General features: G+C 37.1%; 1 protein-coding gene across 2 annotated transcripts in view; it reads right to left on the minus strand.

The window, feature by feature from the left end:
* Positions 1-23,891, minus strand: part of FILIP1 (filamin A interacting protein 1) — a 208,007-nt gene that overhangs the window by 99,863 nt on the left and 84,253 nt on the right. For both annotated transcript variants that reach the window (XM_090282675.1, XM_090282674.1), the window contains exon 2: positions 23,264-23,545. In XM_090282675.1, coding sequence (XP_090138801.1) covers positions 23,264-23,539 — 276 coding nt within the window. In that variant the 5' untranslated portion in view covers positions 23,540-23,545. The remainder of the gene's footprint in view (positions 1-23,263; positions 23,546-23,891) is intronic.

Below are 23,891 nucleotides of genomic sequence, written 5' to 3' on the forward strand. Positions count from 1 at the left end.
AGGTCACATGATCCATATGAAATAGAGTTATTTGACTTCAAAATATTTATTTTTTCCATTAGCAATTGCTGTGGAGGACAGTAAAAGTTTTCTGTGAAAATATGATATAAGCACAAAGCAAGGGAAGGCCCTGGAATGAAATTCACTGGGTAACGTTTCCTATACTCTAACATTCACCACAAATGGTACAGCCACTATCTGGTCACACTACATAACTTGATTGGCTTGCCATGAACTTGCCAACATTTTTTGAGCAGCGTCATCTCTTTAGTAACTTCCCTAAAAATGCCGCGCCGCGCCTCTATCTTCAGGCCAGAGCATGTGAGGCAGTGAACTCTATCATGTAAACTTACTTCTCTGATTCTCCAAGACCCCTTGCCAAGCCACTGCTGCTGGAAGACAGCCCAACCCTGGAGCATGACTTCTCGCAATGCACTTTGAAGTAGATAAAATATGCACTCATGGACATCTGTCTGTTATTTCCTGCACTCACAGCTTTGTTCTTCTTTATTGCCAGAGAATTCTATGGATGATGTCACTTTTCTCTGAAGAGAACAGGCCATCGGAGCTTTTCACTGACATAATTAATTATCTGTAGCTTGATTCTGAGCCAGAAAATTCTCAAGGCACAGGCCCAAAAGAATTAACTCTACTGTGCTTGCTATTCTTAAACTTTTAAAGAGACAGGGTACCCTATCTTTTTTTCTCTCAGACACTGATAATGGTAGTTTTGTTCAGTGATATCAAGTAACAGAAGTGAACTGGGGCACTATTCTATGATTTCACAAGGAAGACCTTCGCTTCAATGGGCAGCAAACTCTAAAGGTCGCTACAGATCAAATATATACAAAGCAGAGCTTTTAGGGCTTAGTCTTAAATGCTACAGGAGTGCATCACAATTACTGAATAGACTCTTTGGGGGATTTTGTGAATCTACAGCCAGAAAAATTAGATCTCAATCAAGGCTAACCATGTTAAATTATCTACAAGGTGAAAAGCTTTAGTCTGTCTGCCACAAAAGTCTAAAACTAATATTTTAAAGCTTTACAAGATCTAAGAAATTGCCAAAATGGTGACTATATATTTGAGAGTTTTCACCTAGGTCTATATATAGACCTAAAGCAAATGAGCCAGTTCATCAGAAAATGTCACCCTCTACTCTGCTGGGTTTCAAGGTTATGTTAATAGTTATTACATGTTGCTGGGGCTCAATGGGGAATGATCAATACTGTGGATGTCATGAAGTAGTGGAGGGGCTCTAATGGAATCAGAGCACTTGAGTTCTAGCCCTGCTCTTCACTAGGTGAGTGGTAAGGTAAAATTCAGGAAATCTTTCAACTTTCTCAACTCTGGTGGAAACTGCAATATCCTATCTAACACAAAGGATTAACTAAGACCCTAGATTCGAATGTGCATAGAAATATTGCCCACCTCCCCCCAGAAGGTAATCTTATTTATGGCCTATTCTACTGCCTTCATTCTGCATAAACTTGTTTAAATTTCACTCTCTTTGGATTAATTTTGTTGGGTAAATTATCTCTTTAGATCTACTCTCAAAGGTTTCTAAAGGTTTAAAATTATAATGCAATAAATCTTGATTATTAAAAAAAATCAACATTATAGAATCAACATTAAAAAATTCCACTCTCCAGGCTAATTCTATTAATAACTTAAAGTAGATTTTTTCATAATTGTTTTTATGTATGTTTTTATAATATTTGGTACAGATGTTGACAAACACACATACGTTCTTTCTGTGTATCTATCTCTATATTCCTAATATTATTGAGCAGTTAATAGTAACTGGAAAAATGCAAAGTGCTTTGCAAATATTATTGAATTTAAACTTCATAATAAATAACCTTATCAGATAGGCACTATTATTATCACCATTTTGTAGATGAGAGATCTGAGGCAGATACAAGGAAATTCAGTGATTTACCCAAAATAATACAACTAACAAGTGATGGTGTCAGGATGCAAATCTAGACAACCGATCCCCAGAACTGGGATTACATTTTATGAAGTCTCCATATATATGTATCAATATAGAACACTCAAAACAAGTACCACTTTATTTTTTATTCAAATATAATGTAAAGCTCAAGAAGAGTGAAATGCTATTGATGCTAATGTTAATTTCACCAGAACTGAGAGTAAGTCTTGCTTATTTGTTTTTATTTTTTTTGTATATTTTATTGATTTTGCTGTTATAGTCATCCCAATTTCTTTTCCCTTTGCTCCCTTCCATCCAGCATCCCTCCTCCATCTAGCAATCCCACTCCCCTTAGTTGATGTCCATGGGTCATGCATATAAGTTCTTTGACTTTACCCTTTCCTGTACTATTCTTAACATCCCACTGTCTATTCTGCATCCTCCTACTATGCATCTTAATCCCTGCACATTTCCCCATTTTCCCCTCCCAGCTGAAGCCCCTCCACATGCTTCCCATACCTATGATTCTGCCCCTACTCTGGTTGTCTGCTTAGTTTGTTTTTATTTTTTAGATTCTGTTGTTGATACTTGTGATTTTGTTGTCATTTTAATGTGCATAGTTTTGACCTTCTTTTTCTTAAATATGTCCCTTTAACATTTCACATAATATTGTCTTGGTGATGATGTATCTTTTAACTTTACCTTGTCTGGGAAGCACTCTATCTGCCCTTCCATTCTAAATGATAACTTTGCTGGATAGAGAAGTCTTGATTGTAGGTCCTTGCTTTTCATCACTTTGAATATTTCTTGCCAGCCTTTTCTTGCCTTAAAAGTTTCTTTTGAGAAACGAGCTGATATTCTTATAGGCACCCCTTTGTAGATAACTCTCTTCTTTTCTCTTGATGCTTTTAAGATTCTCTCTTTATCTTTAATCTTTAGCATTTTAATTATGATGTGTCTTGGTGTGATCTTCTTTAGGTCTAGTTCAGTGGTTCTCAACTTTCCTAATGCTGAGACCCTTTAATACAGTTCCTCATGTTGTGGTGACCCCCAATCATAAAATTATTTTCGTTGCTACTTCATAACTGTAATTTTGCTACTGTTATGAATCATAATATACATATCTGATATGCAGAATGCATTTTCATTGTTACAAATTGAACATAATTAAAGCATAGTGATTAATCACAAAAACAATATGTAATTATATATGTGTTTTCCAATGGTCTTAGGCAACCCCTGTGAAAGGTTCATTCGACCCCCAAAGGGGTCGCGACCCACAGGTTCAGAACCGCTGGTCTAGTTTGTTTGGGACTCTCTGTGCTTCCTGGATTTGTATGTCTATTTCCTTCCCCATATTAGGGAAGTTTTCCCTCATTATTTTGCTTATTTGTTTTCCAATAAATTGATTGGGTTGCTTCTATTTTTACATGTTCAACTCTCAATTCAGTCTTTTTAAGTTTTCTCAGTTCTTATTTGAAACTTTAAACCAAGTGTAGATCAAAATCTGATACCAAAACAAAAACTTTCTTAATCCCAAGGAAAAAATCCAATAATTATGTTGGACTAGAATTCCAAAATGTTGAATTTGTTTGAAATAAAGATCTCTACTGTGATTATGCCTGTAGTAATTAAATGAAATCTTTATCAAACATCTCTTTGGCTTGTCCTGTTCCCTTCTTAGATGAAAATCAAAGGGCATTCCTACTGCTTTTCTTTTCACTGGTACCAGCACAAACTATACATGGAGCAGTGGCTGTTGCCTTCTTCCCTCTCTTTTTTCTTTCTTCCTTCTATTTATTAATTATTCACTTAGCAACTATATGTAAAATTGCTATTCTGCTGGTTATTATGATGGATCCCAAATGAGTAGGACATAATCCTGTGTTTGCACAACTTTATAATCCAATATAAATGAGATTTGAGAAGGTAATTCCTATAGCTATTTGTTCTTCAAGCCACCTTTTGGAAGGAAGAATAAGAGAAAAATCCTAGAGCATGGGGACAGCACAGGGAAGTCATTAGAAGTGATATTAACTTTAATTCCAGTTTTTGACCAACCTAAATGGCTCCAACCTTTAGCAGAACATTTGATTCAAAGAATCATAGACATTTAAAGTAAGAAAGAACTTGAACCACTTAATTTACTGTTAAGGAAACAGTTTCAGAGAAGTCAGTGATTTGCCCAAGAGATACAACTAATTAGTTGTTGATAGTATGTCAAGACTGAGGTCTGATCAGAGATCTCTCCATTATACTAAATCACTAGTAAATATATTGCAACAATCTCAACCAGGAATTAATCCATATGCTAATTAATTAGTTTTTAAAATATGAAATGAGCAATTTTTTAGGCCAGAACAATTTTTTATAAGTATATAAATACCATTAAGCACACTTGAAGGAATCCTGACATGCTACCAAATTAATGCCCTAAAAAAGTAATTGATATTTCACTGAAATTTGACTATATATTCAAATACATTATTTATCTATTAGCAATAGGAATGTGGTTGCTGAGCTGAAAATATGCAAGTCAATATTTTTACCTTAATCTCCAGGTCAGTGCACATGAAAGTATTATTTATAAGCACGCTTTTTTCCCATATGCGGTTCCTACAGTCAACCAATTTCTTAATATTATTCTTGAGGGAAGATGTTGAACAAACTTGATTTTGTTATAAGCTTATCAGTAACTACTGCCAACAACCAGTCATCATTTAAAGTGGGATAACACTGGTTAAGCATGTCATATATCATGGTCTCATTATTTGCAGACACTTGGGAATTTTTTTTTATGATAGCCTAAGCTTGAGCTTTATTAGACAGCATGACATTGGTTCTAATATTTAAAAATCTCTGTTTTACTAGCTTGTATAATGTTCCTACTGCATCAGCCTTTTCATAATAAATGACTAAGAACCACTAGCCAACATTCATATTAACAGCTAGGAACTTTCAGGCAAAGTATTTTCTTAATTATGGTAGAGTCAATAAAATGGCTCAGGGTCCCCTTAGCTATTTCAAACTCCTGCTACTTATTTGTAGTTACCAAGTTGCCAAATATTTTTGTTTCAGACAATTGATATGCATTGACCTCTGCTGAGGTTTTGTGGTTAGGAACCTTAACTGAGCTGTCATTATCTGGCTTCATCGTCCACAAGCCACTGGTCAGATGAAAGCATGGCGAAGATGACTAAATAGAGGAGGCAGGTGGGTGAGATCAGATAACCAATGTTGCCAGATTTCTCGATGCTGAACTCATTTTATGCTCAACGGTGGCTGGTCTTAAATAATATTATAGGAATATCCCTAGATTTCCTTCCAATTTCTCCCAGGCCTTCAAGGCCAATAAACATGAAGTCTGAATGCCCTCTTTCTGCAGCCACTCTTCACACATGCTTAATCTCAAGAGCTAAATTAGCAAGGCACCATGAAGCTACAGCAATGCAGGCTCACTCTTCCCAGCTGAAGTTCTAGGGGCTGTCTCACAGATGGTGCCATATTCACGGGGATCATTTGTGAAGGCTTACGTTACTAGATAACTTAACCACAGCAAAACCACTCAAAGCACCTCTTCCTGACATGATTGGCATTGTTTTTTTTAGCCACAGCTCTGAAGGATTCACTAAAGCCATGAATAAAAAAAACAACTGTGTACTTATGATACTGCAGCTGCTAAAGTAAAGGCACTTGGTACTTTAAGTACAACAACAACAACAAAAAAAAAAACAGGAAAAATTCATACCCTTCACCTCTGAACTCAAGTCTGCATTTGGCACTGCCATCATCTTTTTTAATCCTATAACATGCATCCCCATCTCCTGAAATTCTTTCACTGTGCTTTTTAAAATTCACATTCAACTAAAGGCCACTTCTTCTAAGTTCACAAACTCTTCTGAGAACATTGCCTTCACCTCCTTGCTCTAAGGAAATGGTTTTCCAATTTGACTGCACATTGGAATCATATAAAGCTTTTTAAAAAAGTACTGATGCCTGCTTCCTATTTTCAGAGGCTGTTATTTTATTGGTCTGGAGTGTGGCCCCACCATCTGCAGACAGCTTTGAGAACCACTTCCCTAAGGGAACCCTGACACTCTCCTGAGAACACCGCTTCCCCCAAGAGCCCTGAGGAAGAGTGAATAGTTTCTCTCCCATTCTTGTACCAGGGGGCCTGGAAGTAGAGTAGATTTCAACCTTGTTTTGTATCACTGCTTCCAGATCATTCTTTCCCTCTCTTCCCTGAAATGTCCCAGCTTTGAATCTCAAGACAATATCAGTTTGTATCCTTTCTTTTTGTAGTCAGATGCCATTCACATCTCCAGGGTCATTCACTCTTTCTTGAAGATGATAGCTCCTAGGTTGCTCTTACACTTTCTCACACTGCTTTGTCATATTTCCTGGTAATTTCAACATTCCCTTAGATCAATGATTTTCTACCTTTTCCATCTCATGGAACACATAAACTAATTACTAAAATTCTGCGGCACACCAAAAAAATATATTTTTTGCCGATCAGACAAAAAAATAGGTGTGATTTTGATTCATTCATATATGATGGCTATTGTTGTGTTGTCTGTTGTCATTTTTTAATTTTACAGTCTAAGGAAAAAGAGGTCAGTGTCCCTGACTAAATAAATAGTCAGGTATTGCATGTTTTAAAAATTCTGTGTTGCATCATTTGAAAATCACTGTATTACAGGATTAAAGTGACATAGCAAAAAATAGGAAAATTTGATTGTTTAATTTCATGCTTATTTACTTATTATCTCTCAGTTGTAAAAGCATTTATCTTTATTCTACCCTATGATACTGGGTCTGGAGCTCTGCAAATTGCATTTCCCGGACTCCTGTGCTTGCTGCTTCCTGTTGGGTTCTGCCAAGGGGAGTCATTAGAGGGCTATTAAAAGGTGAGAAGGAGAGAAAGGAAAGTTCCTTTCTGTTTTGCCCTGTTTCTGATGGTGTTGTTCCAGCAGTAGCAGTTAGCTCCAGCTTCAGCTCTGGCTTCCTCAGCTCTTCTAGAACCAGCCTCATTGAGCTCCCTCAGAGGTACCAACAGAAGCTGGGCGACCAGTGAGCCCTCCTCAGTGAGGATCCTCTTCTGAACACCTAGGTTCTAGTGATTTTATCTCTTTCCTTTGTTTCCCCAGCCCTAGTGGTAGTAGCCGCTTCTTGCAGTTATTATCTGTAGTTACTTCGGCATTTCTTTTTACTCTTTCAGCTTTCTAATATCTGTGGAATGAAATCCTTTTATTAACTTCTTTCTGTTGGACACATCTAAAGTGGTTTCTGTCTTCCTTACTAGACCCTGACTGATAGAACAGCCCTCTACATAATAGCACAATGGCTCACCTTAAACAAAGATGAATTCCAGGTGGATAAAATATTTAAATGGAAAAATGAAAGGGGGTAATAGAAAAAAATTTGAAAGGAGATTTTCATACTACAAGAGTAGGAAGATCTTTCTATGTTTGACTGAAATCAGAAGCTATAAAAGAAAAGCTGGATTTCTGGCTAATGAATAATAAAAATAATAATAAATTCTGTATAGCAAGAAATGTTAAAGGCAATGGCAAAATAAAAATAATGAGATGGGAAAATTCTTGATTTACAGCTCATGTCACAAAGAACTAATTTATTTACTAGGTAAAGAACTCATATTAATCAATAAAAGAGCAACAATCCAAAGGAAAAATAGACAAAGGATAGGAACAGACTAGTCACTGAAAGGAAATACAAATATCTATAAAAACTTTTGAAAAGATGCTCAGCTTCACTCACAGGAAAGTGTAAATTAAACTACAAGGGGATATCCATTTCACCTATCAGATTGGCAAAGGAATTAAAATATCAGATCAGCAAAACAATTGGCAATATACTGTGTTGGTAAGAATGTGAGAAAACAGATCTTTGAAGGGCAACTTAGCAAAACCTACCACAAATACATATATCCTTTGACACAACAATTTTAATGCTGGGAATATGACCAAGAGAAACATTCTTACATGCATGATAAGATGGATGTATAATATATTCACACAGTATTAATTGCAGTCGTCAAAGGCTGGTTACAGTTTAAATGTCCATCAACAGGGACTGCACTAAGGTACACCCAACTATCATATACTCTGTAGCCATTAAAAAGAATATAACATCTCCATATATTCTAGTAGGGAAAGATTTCCAAGGCATATTTGATATTTGAAAAAGACCAATTGCAGAGCAGTGTATATAATATGTTCCATTTGTGTAAAAAGCAAAAAGAATATATACATACTTGTGTACACTATATCTTTTTCTAGCTTTCAACTGTATGTGTGAATTAACTATTCAAAATTTTAAATAAAATATTTTTAAGTTAACTAGACATTATGGTAATTATTTCTCAATATACACAATTATTGAGTCATTCTGTTGTACCTGAAATTAATGTTATATATCAATTATATTCAATAATAAAAAACATAAGAGATAATAAAACTTTTTTTAAATGACAAAAAATATTTTAACATTAAATTTTTAAAATATATAAATGTTACCCCTATACTGTAATTATATTTTTATGTTTGGACTCAGTTTTACTACTGAATCAGAGCATAGTTCCATCCATACACTTGCTTTGTCCTATAATTACAATATTTCTGAGTATATAAAAGAATAAGACTCCACCTTGGAAGAGATACAGGAATGATACTCTATCAAAATATAAAAATCTCTGAACACCTGGGCAGTACAGAAGTCCCCTAACATGAAGTCCTTAAGAAAGCATGTGAGCAAGTTATAACAAGTAATGGAAAAAGCTTTTAAGCACTAGCCAAACAGTAGTTGTTTGTTTGAAGAATTGCCTTCCCTGCCCAATGTTTCTACTTGATGTAGAAACAGCATTAAAGTAGGACAGAAGTCAATGAACACAATCAATGCACTGCTCCCATCAGCCAACCTTGAACGTATGGAATATTACAGCCTTTTCTTTCTAATAATTTGCATAATACATAATGACAAAGAATGTTCCCCAATAATAAGAGGCTCTCCACACCATTTAAGACACGAAATGTTCAGGGGATTGCAGACAACTCAGTAAGAGAGGGCCACAGGTTGGGGAAAACAATGAAAATGAGGCTGGAGTGGTGAGCAGCTGCCAGTCCATAAAAGCCTCTCAGAACCACAGGGAGCCTCTGAGTGCTTTAAGCAGAGGGAAGACTTGATCAATTTGTGTTCGGTTGGCCAAAAAGTTCATGGAGTTTTTTCCCATAAAATATAAGAAACATTTTTCATTTTTGCCAATAACTTCTTTGATTTGGATATTTTGAGTATGTCAGCTATCTCCCATGTGGTATAATGTTGATTGTTCTCAATTAATGTCTTGATTTGATTGCTATCAATTTACATTGGTCTACCCAACTGTGGAGCATCGTCCAGAGAGAATCTCCAGCATGAAACTTCATAAAACATTTTTGACATGTTCACTCAGTCACAGCGCCTTCTCCATATGCTGCACAAATCCTGTTTTGTGTGTTCTATATGTGTTTTTATTTTCTTAAACTAATAAAGCATAATATGCCAAAAATGTTGTGTATTTTCTTCCATTTTCAATATTAAAATGGCTACGCAAAAATTCACCAATTTTGATAAGGTTTTTTTTAATGCATGGTGATATGACAGCTGTCACAATACAACCTAACAAAATTGTTTCAAATGAAGTTAAAGACAACCAAGCACCACTAGAGCCAACATATGGAAAAAAAACAAACATTTGGCTAACCAAATATTTTAAAAAGCTAACCCTTGCTGTAATATGGAGAATTACAGGCGACAAGACTGTGGGGAGGGCATACCAGCGAGGAGGCTCTTGCAATAAACCATGTGAAAGGTGGTAAGGATGCCTAAAGTGAAGCAGTGATTGAGGTTATGTCTCCTAGTTTTTGGAGGTCAAGGACCCTGGGCCTATTCTCTCCCCTTGCATTCCCTCCACTACCTAGCTGGCATTCCATAATTGCCTGTCAATTATTGATCGCCTCTCTGCTGTAGGTAAGCAACAGAGCGATATCTGTGAGCAACATTACAATGAGGCAGTAGGACCCAGGGGGAGATGGGAACTTAAAACCACCTGCCTCTTGTCTCACAGGTAAAGAAGGGGAAACCTATATCCATCCCTTCCCACTTAAGTAATTACAGCTCAGGAGAGAGGGAGAGGAAGTGAAATGTTCCAAGTTTCCTGTGTTCAACTCTTCAGAGACCCTGGAAGTGTCTCCTGCTCAGAATATGTAAGTTTCTTTTCAGGAGAGGTGTTTGCCCAGGTATTATGCAGTCAGCCTACTTGGCACTGCAGGCTGACATGTTATGCCACAACCACCTATAAACAGATCATGTCAGATATTGCAACAATAACAAATATACAGGGCTCACACTCTGTAGGCAACTGCAATCTTATCTGCACTTCAAAAGATTGTCGTTTGCAAACTCAAAGTCAGTAATTTATATTCCATTAAGGAAAGAAAAAAAAAAGCCATGCACATTTTGATTGTTTCAGAACAAGTTCATCTTACACATTGTTTGTTTTCAGATTTAAGTTTGCTAATTTAAAAAATTATGTGTATATAGGTATGTATATATTTTTATTTTAAAGTATATATTTTATTGATGATGCTGTTACAGTTGTCCCAATTTTTCCCCGTTTGCCCCATCAGCTCGGTACGCCCCTTCCCTCCAGCAATCCCTTAGTTCATGTCCATGGGTCATGCGTGTAAGTTCTTTCCTATACTGTTCTTAACTTCCCCCTGTCTATTTTGCTTCTACTGATTATGCTTCTTAATCCCTGCACCATTTCCCCCTTATTCCCCCTTCCCCCTCCCAGTTAATAAACCTCCAAATGATCTCCATACCTATGATTCTGTTCCGATTCTGGTTGTTTGATTAGTCTGTTTTTGTTTTTACTTTTTAGATTCAGTTGTTGATAGTTGTGAGTTTGTTGTGCTTTTAATGTTCATAGTTTTGATTTTCTTTTTCTTAAATATGTCCCTTTAACATTTCATATAATAATGGCTTGGTGAAGATGAACTCCTTTAGCTTTACCTTGTCTGGGAAGCACTTTATCTGCCCTTCCATTCTAAATGATAGCTTTGCTGAATAGAAAAATGATTGTAGGTCTTTGTTTTTCATCACTTTGAATACTTCCTGCCAGTCCCTTCTTGCCTGCAAAGTTTCTTTTGAGAAATCAGCTGATAGTCTTATGGGAACTCCTTTGTAGGTAACTCTGCTTTTCTCTTGCTGCTTTTAAGATTCTCTCTTTATCTTTAACCTTTAGCATTTTAATTATATGTCTTGGTGTGGGCCTCTTTGGGTCCAACTTGTCAGGGACTCTCTGTGCTTCCTGGACTTATATGTCTATTTCCTTCACCAAATTAGGGAAATTTTCTTTCATTATTTTTTCACAAAATTTTTTCAACTTCTTGCTCTTCCTCTTCTCCTCCTGGCACCCCTATGATTCAGATGTTGGTGTATTTAAAGAGGTTCCTAAGCTTCTCCTCATTTTTTTGCATTCTTATTTCTTCTTTTTGTTCTGGTTGAATGTTTATTTCTTCCTTTTGTTCAAAATCATTGATTTGAATCCTAGCTTCCTTTCCTTCACTGTTGAATTCCTGTATATTTTTCTTTTTCTCACTTTGTGCAATCTTAATTTCTTCCATTATTTATTTTATTTTTTGCCATACTCTATGAGTTCTCTGAGCTTTATCACCAGTGTTCTGAACTCTGCATCTGATAGGTTGGCTATCTCCATTTCATTTAGTTCTTTTTATGGCGTTTTATTCTGTTCTTTCATTTGGGCCATATTTCTTTGCCTCCTCAATTTGGCAGCCTTCCTGCATTTGTTTCTGTGTATTAGGTAGAGCTTCTTTTACTCCCTTTCTTAGTAGTGTGGCCTGTGTAGCAAAGGCACCTGTAAATTGTGTGGGGCAGAGCCTTAGGTAATTGCCAGAGCAGGGCTACCCACTTCCCCACTTTGTGGCTCTCCTTGTTGTGGGGAGCTCAGAGAGGGGATAATGCCACTGCCTGTCTTCTGGCAATTTTCCTGGCTCTCACCTCATTTCCTGTCACTTCACTGACTTCCCGTATGTGACTGGCACCCTTTCAGTTGTTGTCCTGGGGTTTGTATACATTCTAAGACCACAAGGGCCCTTTAAGTGGTGAAAATCCAGCAGTTTCTTCCACTGCCCCAACCCCACTGAATTTTACAGCAGGAGGTAATGGGGGTTTATCTTCCCAGGGCTGGATGCCTGGGCTATGTGGTCTGGCCTGGGGCTGGGATCGCTGACTCCCAGATTATCCCTCCAGATTATTCTCTACCACATGTGAATATGGGACCATGTATTCCGCCACCGCTGCTTCTCTGAGTCACACTGCCTCTCTGCCCCATCTCTGCAACTCCACCCCTCCTACACATCTAGATGAACATGGCTTCTTTAAATCCTTGGTTGTCGGACTTCCATTTAGCTCAATTTTCTGACAGTTCTGATTATTATTTGTTTTTGAGATCTGGTTGTAATTCTTTCTATGGCTGCACAAGGACGTAAAGCATATCTACCTATGCCTCAATCTTGACTGGAAGTCTGTATACATATACAGGCTTACATAAATATATATATAACATATATACATTCTCACACACATATAAATTTATTTTCACTATTGCAAGATGGCAAGGCTATAATATGACACCTCAGGGCAGACCTAGTTACTGTTCAATAACAGTAACACCACTCTTCAAGGGACACTCATTTTCATTGGTACAAGTGTTGCTTTTCAGCCTTTGAGACCATTTCCTACATCTGCTTAGTAATATACAAACCCTTGGTTTATTACTGATTTACCTCATAAATTAGCTATTCCCCAAAGAACCATGGTCTTGCAAATGTGCTTTCATTATTATTACTTTAAAAGGCAGGAGAGCAGGGTCTGCTAAAATTTGTGCACATTGTTTCTGGTTTCCTTTCAGACCCTTGATCAGGAAATGTTTAACATGGGACTAAGTATTGCTAGAGATTAATGACTGCTGTTCAGAAGTTCCTTCCTGTCAATACAAAAACAAAAACAAAAAACACATATACATTATCGAAGAAAAAGATTGTGCTTGCAGATGCATTAGCTAAACAGACCCAAGTGACAATGCTCTTCTTGAATTAAAGTTTATATCTTTTCTTTTGATTACGTACTAATATCACAGTAAAATGATTTCAACAATTTTTATCAGTGCCCTGCTTTCTCTTTTAAATACAGATGGTTTGGATAAAAATATTGACAGCCATGTGACATGAGCCTCTGAGTTCTTAACGTGTTTGGAGGCTGGTCCATGACTGGTTGATGTGATGCTTGTGAAGGCAGATTTCAAATACCACCTGGGCCAGGTAGCTTTGCAAAGAAAAATATTGCACTTTTAACCCCATCTGGAAAACCTGAGGGTGCCACAGGTCACACACGTTCAGAACAGACCCTCCATCACCACTGTACCAGGAAAGATCTGAGGATCACTGGGACTGAAACAAGGGAACACAATGAGGAAGGAAGCACCTAAAATGGGGCCATTCTTTACTAAGTCCTTGCCCAGTGACTTCCAGGAGTATCCCTGAACTGTTCAGAAGAGAGAAGGGAATTAAAAAGAGGTGAAAGACTGACCCAGGAATTTGTAAAAATTGTCAAGTTGCTAGCAATTGTAAACAGGCTGGTACAGTGACATCTCACCAATTTGCACACCATCAACTTAAATTCACTGTGGTGTAGACATGCTCTTGTGCATTTTACTCTTAAAAAGCCTTTAATAACTATAATAACATTTTATATGAATTAATAGTGTAAACTAGAAAAATGTACCTAACTTAGGCGAAGCTGAATCGCTCTCTCCTCTTGCTGCTAGGTCTTCTATGATCTTTATTACCAGCTTATTGGGGGCCTGGAAACTTTCTACATAAAAGGAGCAAGACTGAGCAAAACTTCTAGGGTTCTTCAGATGTGGGATTATTGTCATCAAGGTCTCTGCTTCCCAGGCAGTTGAAACATAAACTATTTAGGAACTGTTCTCTTAATCTCCTCCTGCCTACACGCCTACTCCCTCTCTCTCCCTCCATCCAGTTCAGGCACCTGTATCTTCCCATGGGTATATTCATTTCAACCATTTCCTATATTGTCTGACTAGTTTTAACAAAGTTTCTGCTTGTCCATATCTTTCTTTTTAAGAACTATTTTAAATTACAAAATCCTAGAGGACAGACCAGATAGATGCTTTTTGAAAATTACTTTTTAATTCCATTTGGTTGATAGTTATTGAAACAAACAAACAAACGAACGAACAAAATGTGGATTACTGTTTAATTTTTTTCTTAAAGTATTTCATGTTGAATCCAGAAGTTGGCATTGGCAGAACCTTCAGCACAGTGACCAGGAGTGAGGGTGTTCTACCTGTCACAGTACCTTACCCCTTGCTTCACTTTATGTATCTTCTCTTTGGATGAGTTAGGCCAATGTTAGTGACAGAGCTCTCTCTCCGCCAGGGACTAAAAGGTACCCTGTCCTGAAAACAGTCACTATAATCTCCTTAATGCTGGGTAGAATGATAGGAATTACCTTTAAAATGCTCTAGCATCTACTCTCCTACTACTTCTTCAGATCCGCCCTGCCACCTTTCTCTTTCTACAAACTGCTCAAAAGTGAAGTTTGGTCAAGCTTCTAGACACCAGAAAGCTGATATTAACACTCACTATTCCTTTGAAACTTCACCTTTTATATGTCAGCTCAATAAATGGCCTGTTCTCACTTTTCATCCTCCAGCTTTGCAGCAGCTCTGAGGACCATACATGTCTTCTTTCTGAAACTCTCTCCCCGCTGGCATCCATGACACATTATGGTTCTGATCTACTTTTCTTCCTCTTTAATCATGTCCTCTCTTGCTCTTTGGCCATTTCTTTTCTCTCTTCTCACCCTTAACCAGGGTCATTTTCTAGGTTCTGTGTTTGGATTTGACTTTTTTCTTTTACTTTCTCTTTTAGCTTCAATGATGAGTGCCATGTTTGTCTCTCTATATCTGTGTGGTTGATTCAGTAGTCACTCACCACATGTGGCTCTTTAAACTTAAATTAGTTATCACTGAAACTTAAAATTCAGTTCCTCTGCCATATTAGCCTTATTCACAACTCACAAGTCACATGCAGCTACTGGCTGCCATGAAGGGCAATGCAGATATAGATCATTTTATTCTTTATAGAAAGTTGTTTTGAATACCACAGGTCTAGATCTTACCTCTCCAAGCTCTTCTGTTCATCATGCCTCAATTCTACTCCATTTAACTAACACTTCTTGTGACAGTTTTTACATTAAAATGGCTCCATATGACAAGAGCACATGCCCAAATAATTGGAAAATATTTATACAGGGAAGTTGTATTAAGATATGGTTTTATTTACTAAAATAATAGAGATCATTTCACTAGAAAAGTATAGATTATGGCCATTTAGGGGAGAAATCTCCATCTTTCACATATTGCCTACATATAGTATTTTCCCATGTTGAGAGATTCATAAAATAAGAAATAGATTTATTTGATGGAATATTTTCATTATTAATATATGTTTTTACATTTCTCAATGAAACCAAGATTCTCCCCTATAGTGTCAATGAATACATTATTCTCACTGCAGAGAGGCCAACTTTCTGACAGGAGCACTAAAAATATTCTGCCTAAACAATGACACCAAAGCTCTTTGCCAAAACACAGACAATGCTACCAGACACATGAGATTTTGAAGCATCGTATTCAATAAAGAATCAGATCTGGTCCTGATTTTAATCAGAAAGCAACCTGTCTCTTTGCTGCCTCCTAAACTTAGCAAAGACATACCATTCTCAGCATGGTGACCCTGTTGGTGGTGTGAGGTTTCACTGGGCAGCCTCACTCCGGGTGACCTCAGCCTGAGATTCTAAAGATGGAGCATATTAAGTGCAGGTGAGTCATCAATTTTAAAAGCCATACAGAGTAACCAAAAGCCTCTTTCTTCAGAATTACAGAGATTCCACAGGAAGTCTTACCATGTGACAAACAGATAACACTTAGGGGGAAAAAAAAGTCATCTCTGAAGGAAAAAGTGATAAATGGCACCCCTGTAGTATAAGCCTATTGTGCTTTTTGGGTTGCACCAGGTAATTCCATCTGAACTGATTGTCACCATCCCCAATGGAGTTATGACATCCTTTGCTAAAAATGACAGAAAAGCAGAATCATAGTATTGTAGTAGAAATATTGCTGAAAGTATTTGGGACCATTATTATTAATTTAATAGCATACTATGATATTTTTATGTTATATAGTTCAAAGCCTTTTGTAGGTGTTAAGAATGTCATATTAAGGAACACAAAAGATGAGCTATATTTTATAGCTAAGGAGATGTCAGTTAATAAATTAGCTTTTTCAGACAGTTTGAGCCATTTTAATTTCAGTCAGATAGGGTCTAGAGACCTCTTCTAAATTCTTAAGAACAGACCGACATGATTAGAGAAACACTTCAGAAAAAGTAGTCTGGAAGCAGTTATCTGCTGACCTTCTAGTCCCCAACCCTCATATTTATTAAATGGAACAGACTAGCTCTCCTCCACAAATCCTACCATCACCCTATGAAGTTTCAATATTCATGTGGGAGATTTAGCCAATATCTTTATTTTACCATTCTTCAATCTTGTTAATTATAATTGCCACCCAGGGTCATACCAAGACTTAGCATTAGTTGAAACTTTAGCACACAGAAAATTTAAATGCAAATAGCCCAAATCCAAGTAAGACTCAAAGCACTACTAAGGTCAACTACTAAACCTTTTGAGTTCTACAACACTTCCCCACAGGACTTGGCATTCAAGATACACTGATTATGCTTTTTACTTTTTAATAATCCCATGCTTCACTTAAACCCCAAAGGTAGAGAAAAGCAACATGGTGACTTCGTAGCAGGAGGTCAACAAATGTGTACTAAGGGCATACTCTGTGCCAAACAAATAAATTTACTGCTATGCTAAAGAAAATGGAAATTTGGCTTCTTTGGTTCTGTCCAAAAAATACAACAGAAAATCTGAATAACTTATTTAAAAAAAACTTTTCTTTCTAAATTCCTAGATTTTCAACAGAACATGTTACTCTTATTTTAACTTCCCTTCACTTCTCAAACCACTGAAAATAGGCTTGAACTCACTGAAACTGCTCCAACAAATGTTCCCAATGACCTTCGGATTCAAAAAAGCCAATGAACACCCTTCAGTCATACCCAGCTGAAACTTTCTGCTAATATGCCTGACACAACTCTTCTTTCCTCCTTCACAGTCTTGACTCCTTTGGCTTCTGCATCACTTCACTCCCCTGGGATCCTAACACCTCCTAACTATTGTTTTTCAGATATCTTGTTTGTAGTTTCCAAATGGATGTATAGTTTTACTCCTACCAAATACTTCTCTACTGAATCAAGATTATTCACTAATGAACATGCCCCATACTTTCCCACCTACTCTGATTGATTTTGTTCATCTTGCCCCTACACTAATCTCTACCTGTCCAAAACCTATCAGTCCCCCAAGGACAAATTCTTCAAAGAAGCTTTTACTAATCTCTTGAGATTTTCATAATCTTCCTCACCTTTGTACTCCCATAATTTGCATTTAATTATCCTATAGAATATTCATTCCTACACATTCTCATCTATCCCACAAGGTCTTAAACTCTTTCTTCATGACTGCTGTAATAACCAGTGCCCAAAATCATGCTTGACACATAGTAGTAACTCATCAAATTTTAGCCATAAGCATTATTATTATTCATCTTTGTAATCCTCAGACCTCTAGCATAGCGATGTTTCTTGAATATTGTAAGATCAATCAACTTAGAATTAATTAATTAATTAATGCTCTAAGAAGGAATGAATTCTTGTTGAGAAAGAGCAGATAGAATGTTCACCTATAGTAGGTGGTGGAGAGGTAAAGAGAAACTAGTGAACAATATTAAAGAAAATGGTTAGGGACCCCAGAAGTGGAGAATAGAGGAAATTTTTAATAATATGCAGACATATTATCTATTTCATAAATTATCTTTGAAATACAATACCTTTTGTTAGTCACCCAGGATGAAGTTAGATTTCTCAATGTATGGATGACTCTGTCTCTGACTCAGGTTGGAAAACACAAAGCCAAATGGAATGGTGGTTCATTATCTAATTATGCTATCTAGTTTTCTCTGGGCCTCCTTATATACAGGTAGAAGAGAACTAACTATAAGGACAAAAGGAAAAATGATCAAATCAATTTGAGTTTGGTTTTTCTAAAATGATCAGGAAATTTTCTACATAAAATAGTTAAATATTTTTTGCATTAATTAGAGTTTTGTTTTTAAATCATTTTATAAGAATATTCTTCTGCCAAGTTTTCTGTATTATGGCTTTTTGATGTGAGTACCATTTCCTTTGAACTTTAGTCATGTTTATTACAGCCAAACTGACTTTTTTTAAGTGCTTTTTTTGGACAAATACACAGGAAAATTAATCATGGTGCCCAAATAATGGTCTGGGTGTGCTATTTCATTATTCTCAGTTTAGTCTGGGAAATATGTAAGCAGTTTTTCACCCATACAGTAAAAATGTTCCAATTTATTAGAAAGTAGTTATTAGAAGCAGTGAATGACACAAATGTAATAATAAAAACTATCCCTGCTACTTCTATGCAGGCAATGCCAGCCAGTCACTATGCTGAAAACAACTTTTCATCTGCTAAGGTGTGATCTGAAACATCTGGAAGATGTCCCTCTGCAAGACAAGGGTCATGACATCACCAGTTCTGGATAAGACTCCTTAAAATGCAAAGATCACTGGGAAGAACAATTCCATTTCTAATACGTCCATTAAAGGTGCACTTCAAGAGTTCACTGGATACCTGGGTTGGCAAACAAAACAGCAAATTTACAAATGTTTGCAAAATGACAATGCTAACAGTAAAGTTCATGCCATTTACAATGTTGGTTCAACAAATTCCCATAGATCACACAATAGATTCCAAAGGTGGCAGACTACTAGAGCCAAAAATATACAGAACCATAATGTCCAAAACCCTGGATACAGGGTTAGAGAGAATGAAGAAATCGACAAGGAGTCTGAGAAAGAGAAATGAGCATAAAAACCCTGAGTGGACCTCCATCTCCTTTTCCCCAAGTTACTTCCAGAGTACATCTCCTACAGGCAGACCTGATATTGTTCTCATCTCCTCAATATTATTGGGTTGGCCAAAAAGTCAGTAATGTTTTTTCCATTGAATAGCTCTAGTAGTACTTAGTTGTCTTTAACTTCATTCAAAACAATTTTGTTAGATTGTATTGTGACAGCTGTCATATCAGTGTATATTAAAAAAAAACATCAAAATTGGTGAATTTTTGTGCAACCATTTTAATATTGAAGATGGAAGAAAATACACAAAATTTTCTGCGTGTTATGCTTTATTATTTCAGGAAAGGTTAAAATGCAACTGAAACACATAAAAAATTTTGTGCAGTGTATGGAAAAGGTGCTGTGACTGATCAAACGTGTCAAAAGTGGTCTGCGAATTTTCTCGGTACTGTTAACATTTTGGCCAAATAATTATTTTGTGGGACTGTCTTCATGCATTGGAAGATGTTTAGCAGCACCCCTGGCCTCTACCCACTAGAAGCCAATAGTAGTAGATAGCTGACATACTCAAAATATCCAAATCATAGTTATTGGCGAAAATGAAGAATATGTCTTTTATCTTACAGAAAAAAGGTAATGAACTTTTTGGCCAACCCAATATAAGCTCTTTTCTCTGTAGATCACCCTACTTCTTTGGGTCAGTCCCCCCGAGGCTAAGCTGTTGTACAGCTTCAGGGCACAACCCTCACAGAGTAGTGACCATGAAGCCCTCTTGGAGTGGTACAGTGCCCAGCTTGTGGCCATGTGGCACTGCTGTCTTCCCCGTTTTTCTCACTATACAGATCACAACTCAACTTAACGGTTTAGCTCATATTTGACTGCCTTGATGTGAATGATTTCTCTTAACTCTATTTCTCTTCTCTAAAAAATGTTTTATCTTCACAAAATGGCTTTGGCCCCGAAGTTCACAATGTAAGTCTACTTGAAAGAAATTCTGGAGTTGAAGAATAAGGATAAAGGAACCCACCCTTGAACATCCCTACAGTGTACATGATATAGTGGTAGAGACACTGGACTGAGAGACAGGGAATTTAAGTCTAGAATAAATATAACTAAACTGCTGAGCCATGGTGGCAAGTCACATAACTTATCTGCAGGTCAGTTTCACATATATAGTACAAAAGAGGTAAATGATATACTTCAAAGATGCCTGGCAGTACCAATATTTTGTAGAACCTTGGAACAAACACCACCTCCAGAGTAAGGGTATATGAGCTGCATGCAGCCAGTCCATAAAAGGAGAGCAACTGGTGGTCTATGAGGGTCTGGGAGGTAACTCATTAATGCTCATACATGCTGAGGCAATGCACATAGGTCCGAGCAGGGGGACCTTATCTCTTCTCTCAATACCAAATCTTTAGATAGATCTTTTTTCTTATCTTTAGTCTGGAAAACCTGGCACAGAGCTGCCATATTTTTACCAGCCCACTCATGTTTGCTAATGCCAACCACCTCCCACTCCCAGCTACAATGCACACCCACCCACATGACAATGCTAATAAAGTACAGGGTCTGCTACAAGAACATATATCCACAACTGTAAATATAGGAACACCCTCATTTTTAGCAAATCTAATATTGCCCAAACTGCATTTCAAGTACACATACTTACAAATGTATGTGTGTGCATGTAAGAATACGGAGGGTGAATTATTTGCTTTGCAAATGAATGCACCATGGAATTTCTTAAAATATCAGGTCTTTCAGGGCTCTTTCCCTTCACTACTGCCCCACAAATATCTTACACTTTTTACTTGTTTACTACTTATTTACATCTATTGTGTAAGGTAAGGTATCCTGTATTCGTAAAAATTAATAGAGAGCACATGTATTCCTTTGGAGTCTCCTGGTAATTTCTTTGGTGTCCTGGGTGTGTGGGCTTATATAGGTTGGAGAGAAGTAAGCTGATGACACTGTATTTTGATTTCTAAGGCAATCATTCTATCTTCCACTCAGGTCAATAATGTCTGTGGGGGCAGCTTAAAAAGTTAAACTAATAAATTCTACCTCCTAACACAATAAATGTTAATATGCAAAACATTAACCACATTTCTGGGAGAGGTGCAGCTATTTTTAGTAATGGTGGTACTCTGGAAAATTTCATTTTTGTTGTGAAATGCAAGTGTGATTTTATCCCTGGGTAAATTGTAAGCTGAATCATGCTTGTCTGGTTTTGTTTTTTTTTTTTATTTGAGTTTTGTTATGTTTTCTATTTCCCTTTACCCCAAAGGTTTTCTTATCTATGTGCACACACGGACAAGAACAGGAACAGATCAGGCTAGCCCACCCTAGTTTAGGGTAAGTTGAAAATAACACTTCTGATGCTGACAGCACCAAACAAAGCTTTGATCTCATACAATCATTATTATTCCCATAGAGCTGTGATTTTTAATCTTTTTTCTTCTCATGGCTCACCTACTAAAATTGTGTGGCACACCAAAAAATATGTTTTTTGATCATCTGACAAAAAAAATTGGTACAATTTTGATTCAGTCACACCGAACAGCTATTGTTGTCATTTTTTATTTGACAATCTAAGGGAAAAGAGGTCAGTGCCCTTGACTAAATAGTCAGGTATTACATGTTTTAAAAATTGCCAGCACACAGGGTTGAAAATTGCTGCCCTAGAGGCTCCTGCAAACTAAGAAACTGACAAAAACAAAAGAAAACAGCAACTCCACTCTTTAGTCATCATCTCCTCCACCCTAGCCCGACACACACCAAAAAAAAATAAAAAGTTATGGTTTCCCCACTTCCAGAAATATAATTGTCTAGCACTCAGGAACTCAGAAGAATCCTAACTCCTCTTGGATCCTTAAAAACATATACTGAATGGGCTCAAGTAGCTACAGAAAGCTGGTGAGAATGGCCTGTGCAAGGAACACTGGACCAAGAATCAGGAGGCCTAAGATGAGATCTGAACAAACCCCTAATCCTCTGGGCCTCAGTTTCCTCGCTGTAAAACATAATGACACCCACATTTTTATTAACATTGAGTGAGGTAATAGACTTGAAAATGTTTTGTGAAAGTATTAGGTCTTCTGCTTATTTGCGTGCATCTCAATTCCTATGACACTGTAGAAAATTAAAGCTGACGGTTACAAAAAAAATAAGTGTAAGGCTGCTTTAAACAAAGCCTTCTCTTTTCCCTCCCTTTCTTTCTCTCTCTTTCTTTTACTCTATCTCTTTATTTCTCTTTTACTCTACTGTCAGAACATGGAGGCAGCTAGAATGCACACCAGGACTTTTGACATATGCAAATCAACCACATGCAAATAAACCTAGTCCTAGCTCACTCCCACAGGAAATGCTGATGGTCTTAGCCCTTTCCCAGAGGAAATGTTAATGGACCTAGCCCGACATGTTAACTAACCTGGTGTGGGAAAAGCAATGTGATGTAAATAACCTACTGAATATGTTGATAAGCAAATTCACCCTCACTGAAATGTGTGTTGGACAAGTATAAAAAGGCGCCTGCAGAAGGCCAGGCAGGTGATTCTTATGGCCCCACAAGGTGGACCGTGAGTCTCATTCCCTGTTCCCCATTCCCCATTCCTCTTGTTCTTACAGGCCCTTGCGTCTGTCCTGGAGTTGCCTCTTCCCTTCACCCCATTCTCTTTTTTCCCTCTATAATCCCACAGTAGTCTCTGGGTGATTTCTCAGAGCAAGGCTGCCCCGACATCTACCTTCTGGAAAAAGTAAAAAATAGCACTTGGTCTCAACTCTGCCATCTAATAATCATGACTCTTCTATAGTTTTTAGCCATAGTCAAAGGCTAAATTAGATAAGCTCATTGATTACCTACTACTAAGTATAGGGATCTGCGTTATATTATTACCAAATTCATATGAAGAAATTTTCCGCCTCTAGAGAAGCTTGAAGTTGAAATCAGCATCTACTCATTTATTCATTTATTCAACAAATACATAGGCGGTGCAAACTGGGACCAGGCACTAGGGATTTAGAAATGAATAAGAAAAACATAGCCCTTTTCCTCATGCAGTTTGTAATCTAATGAGAGAGACAAGTTCATAGTCTCTTATTGTATAGCTTAGTAACTAGGAACACAAGAGTTGAGAAAATTTGACTCTACCTGCAATTCTCCTTCCATTATACTGAGTAGCTGGATGAGGTCTTCTTTGGATAACTCCAAGGATTTCTTATTCTTTTTTTCACTTTCTCCAGATGGTTTTAGGTGTCGTTTGACAGTTCCTGAGGCCACGACATCATCCTCCTTTCTATTTGATTTGTTCTTCTTTTTTGCATCTTCTGAGAGACTTTTATCATCAATATTACTTATGATGGCAGATTTGGGGCAGGAGATATGCCCGTTGGATGAACTTTCGCCACCCTGGTTTCGGGATCTCATTCCCACCTAACACAAAAAAGATTAGATGTTTTTACAACCACTGAAGTTATTTTTTTCTAACTACTTAAAAACTTATTGCAGCTTTACACCACCACCAATAAAGAAAAACCAAAAGGTCAGTCCCAGTTAGCTTCCTATAGCTTTAATTAATATGTCATTAAAATCACCAGCAAAATGCTTTGATGGTCTGCAGGAAAGCGTGAAAATATGCTTCTAACCTGACAAGCATCTCAAGGCAAATGATCATGGTCAACACCAACAGAGCTAAATCATGTTGATGATATGTATCTTTGACAGAAAGTGATAAATTTGTGGTCTTCCTCAAAACATTATCAAAGTCTAATAATGAGAA

The sequence above is a fragment of the Furipterus horrens genome, unplaced genomic scaffold, assembly GCF_987537825.1.
Source record: "Furipterus horrens unplaced genomic scaffold, mFurHor1.1.pri manual_scaffold_6, whole genome shotgun sequence".
In the NCBI taxonomy this organism is placed as follows: Eukaryota; Metazoa; Chordata; class Mammalia; order Chiroptera; family Furipteridae; genus Furipterus; species Furipterus horrens.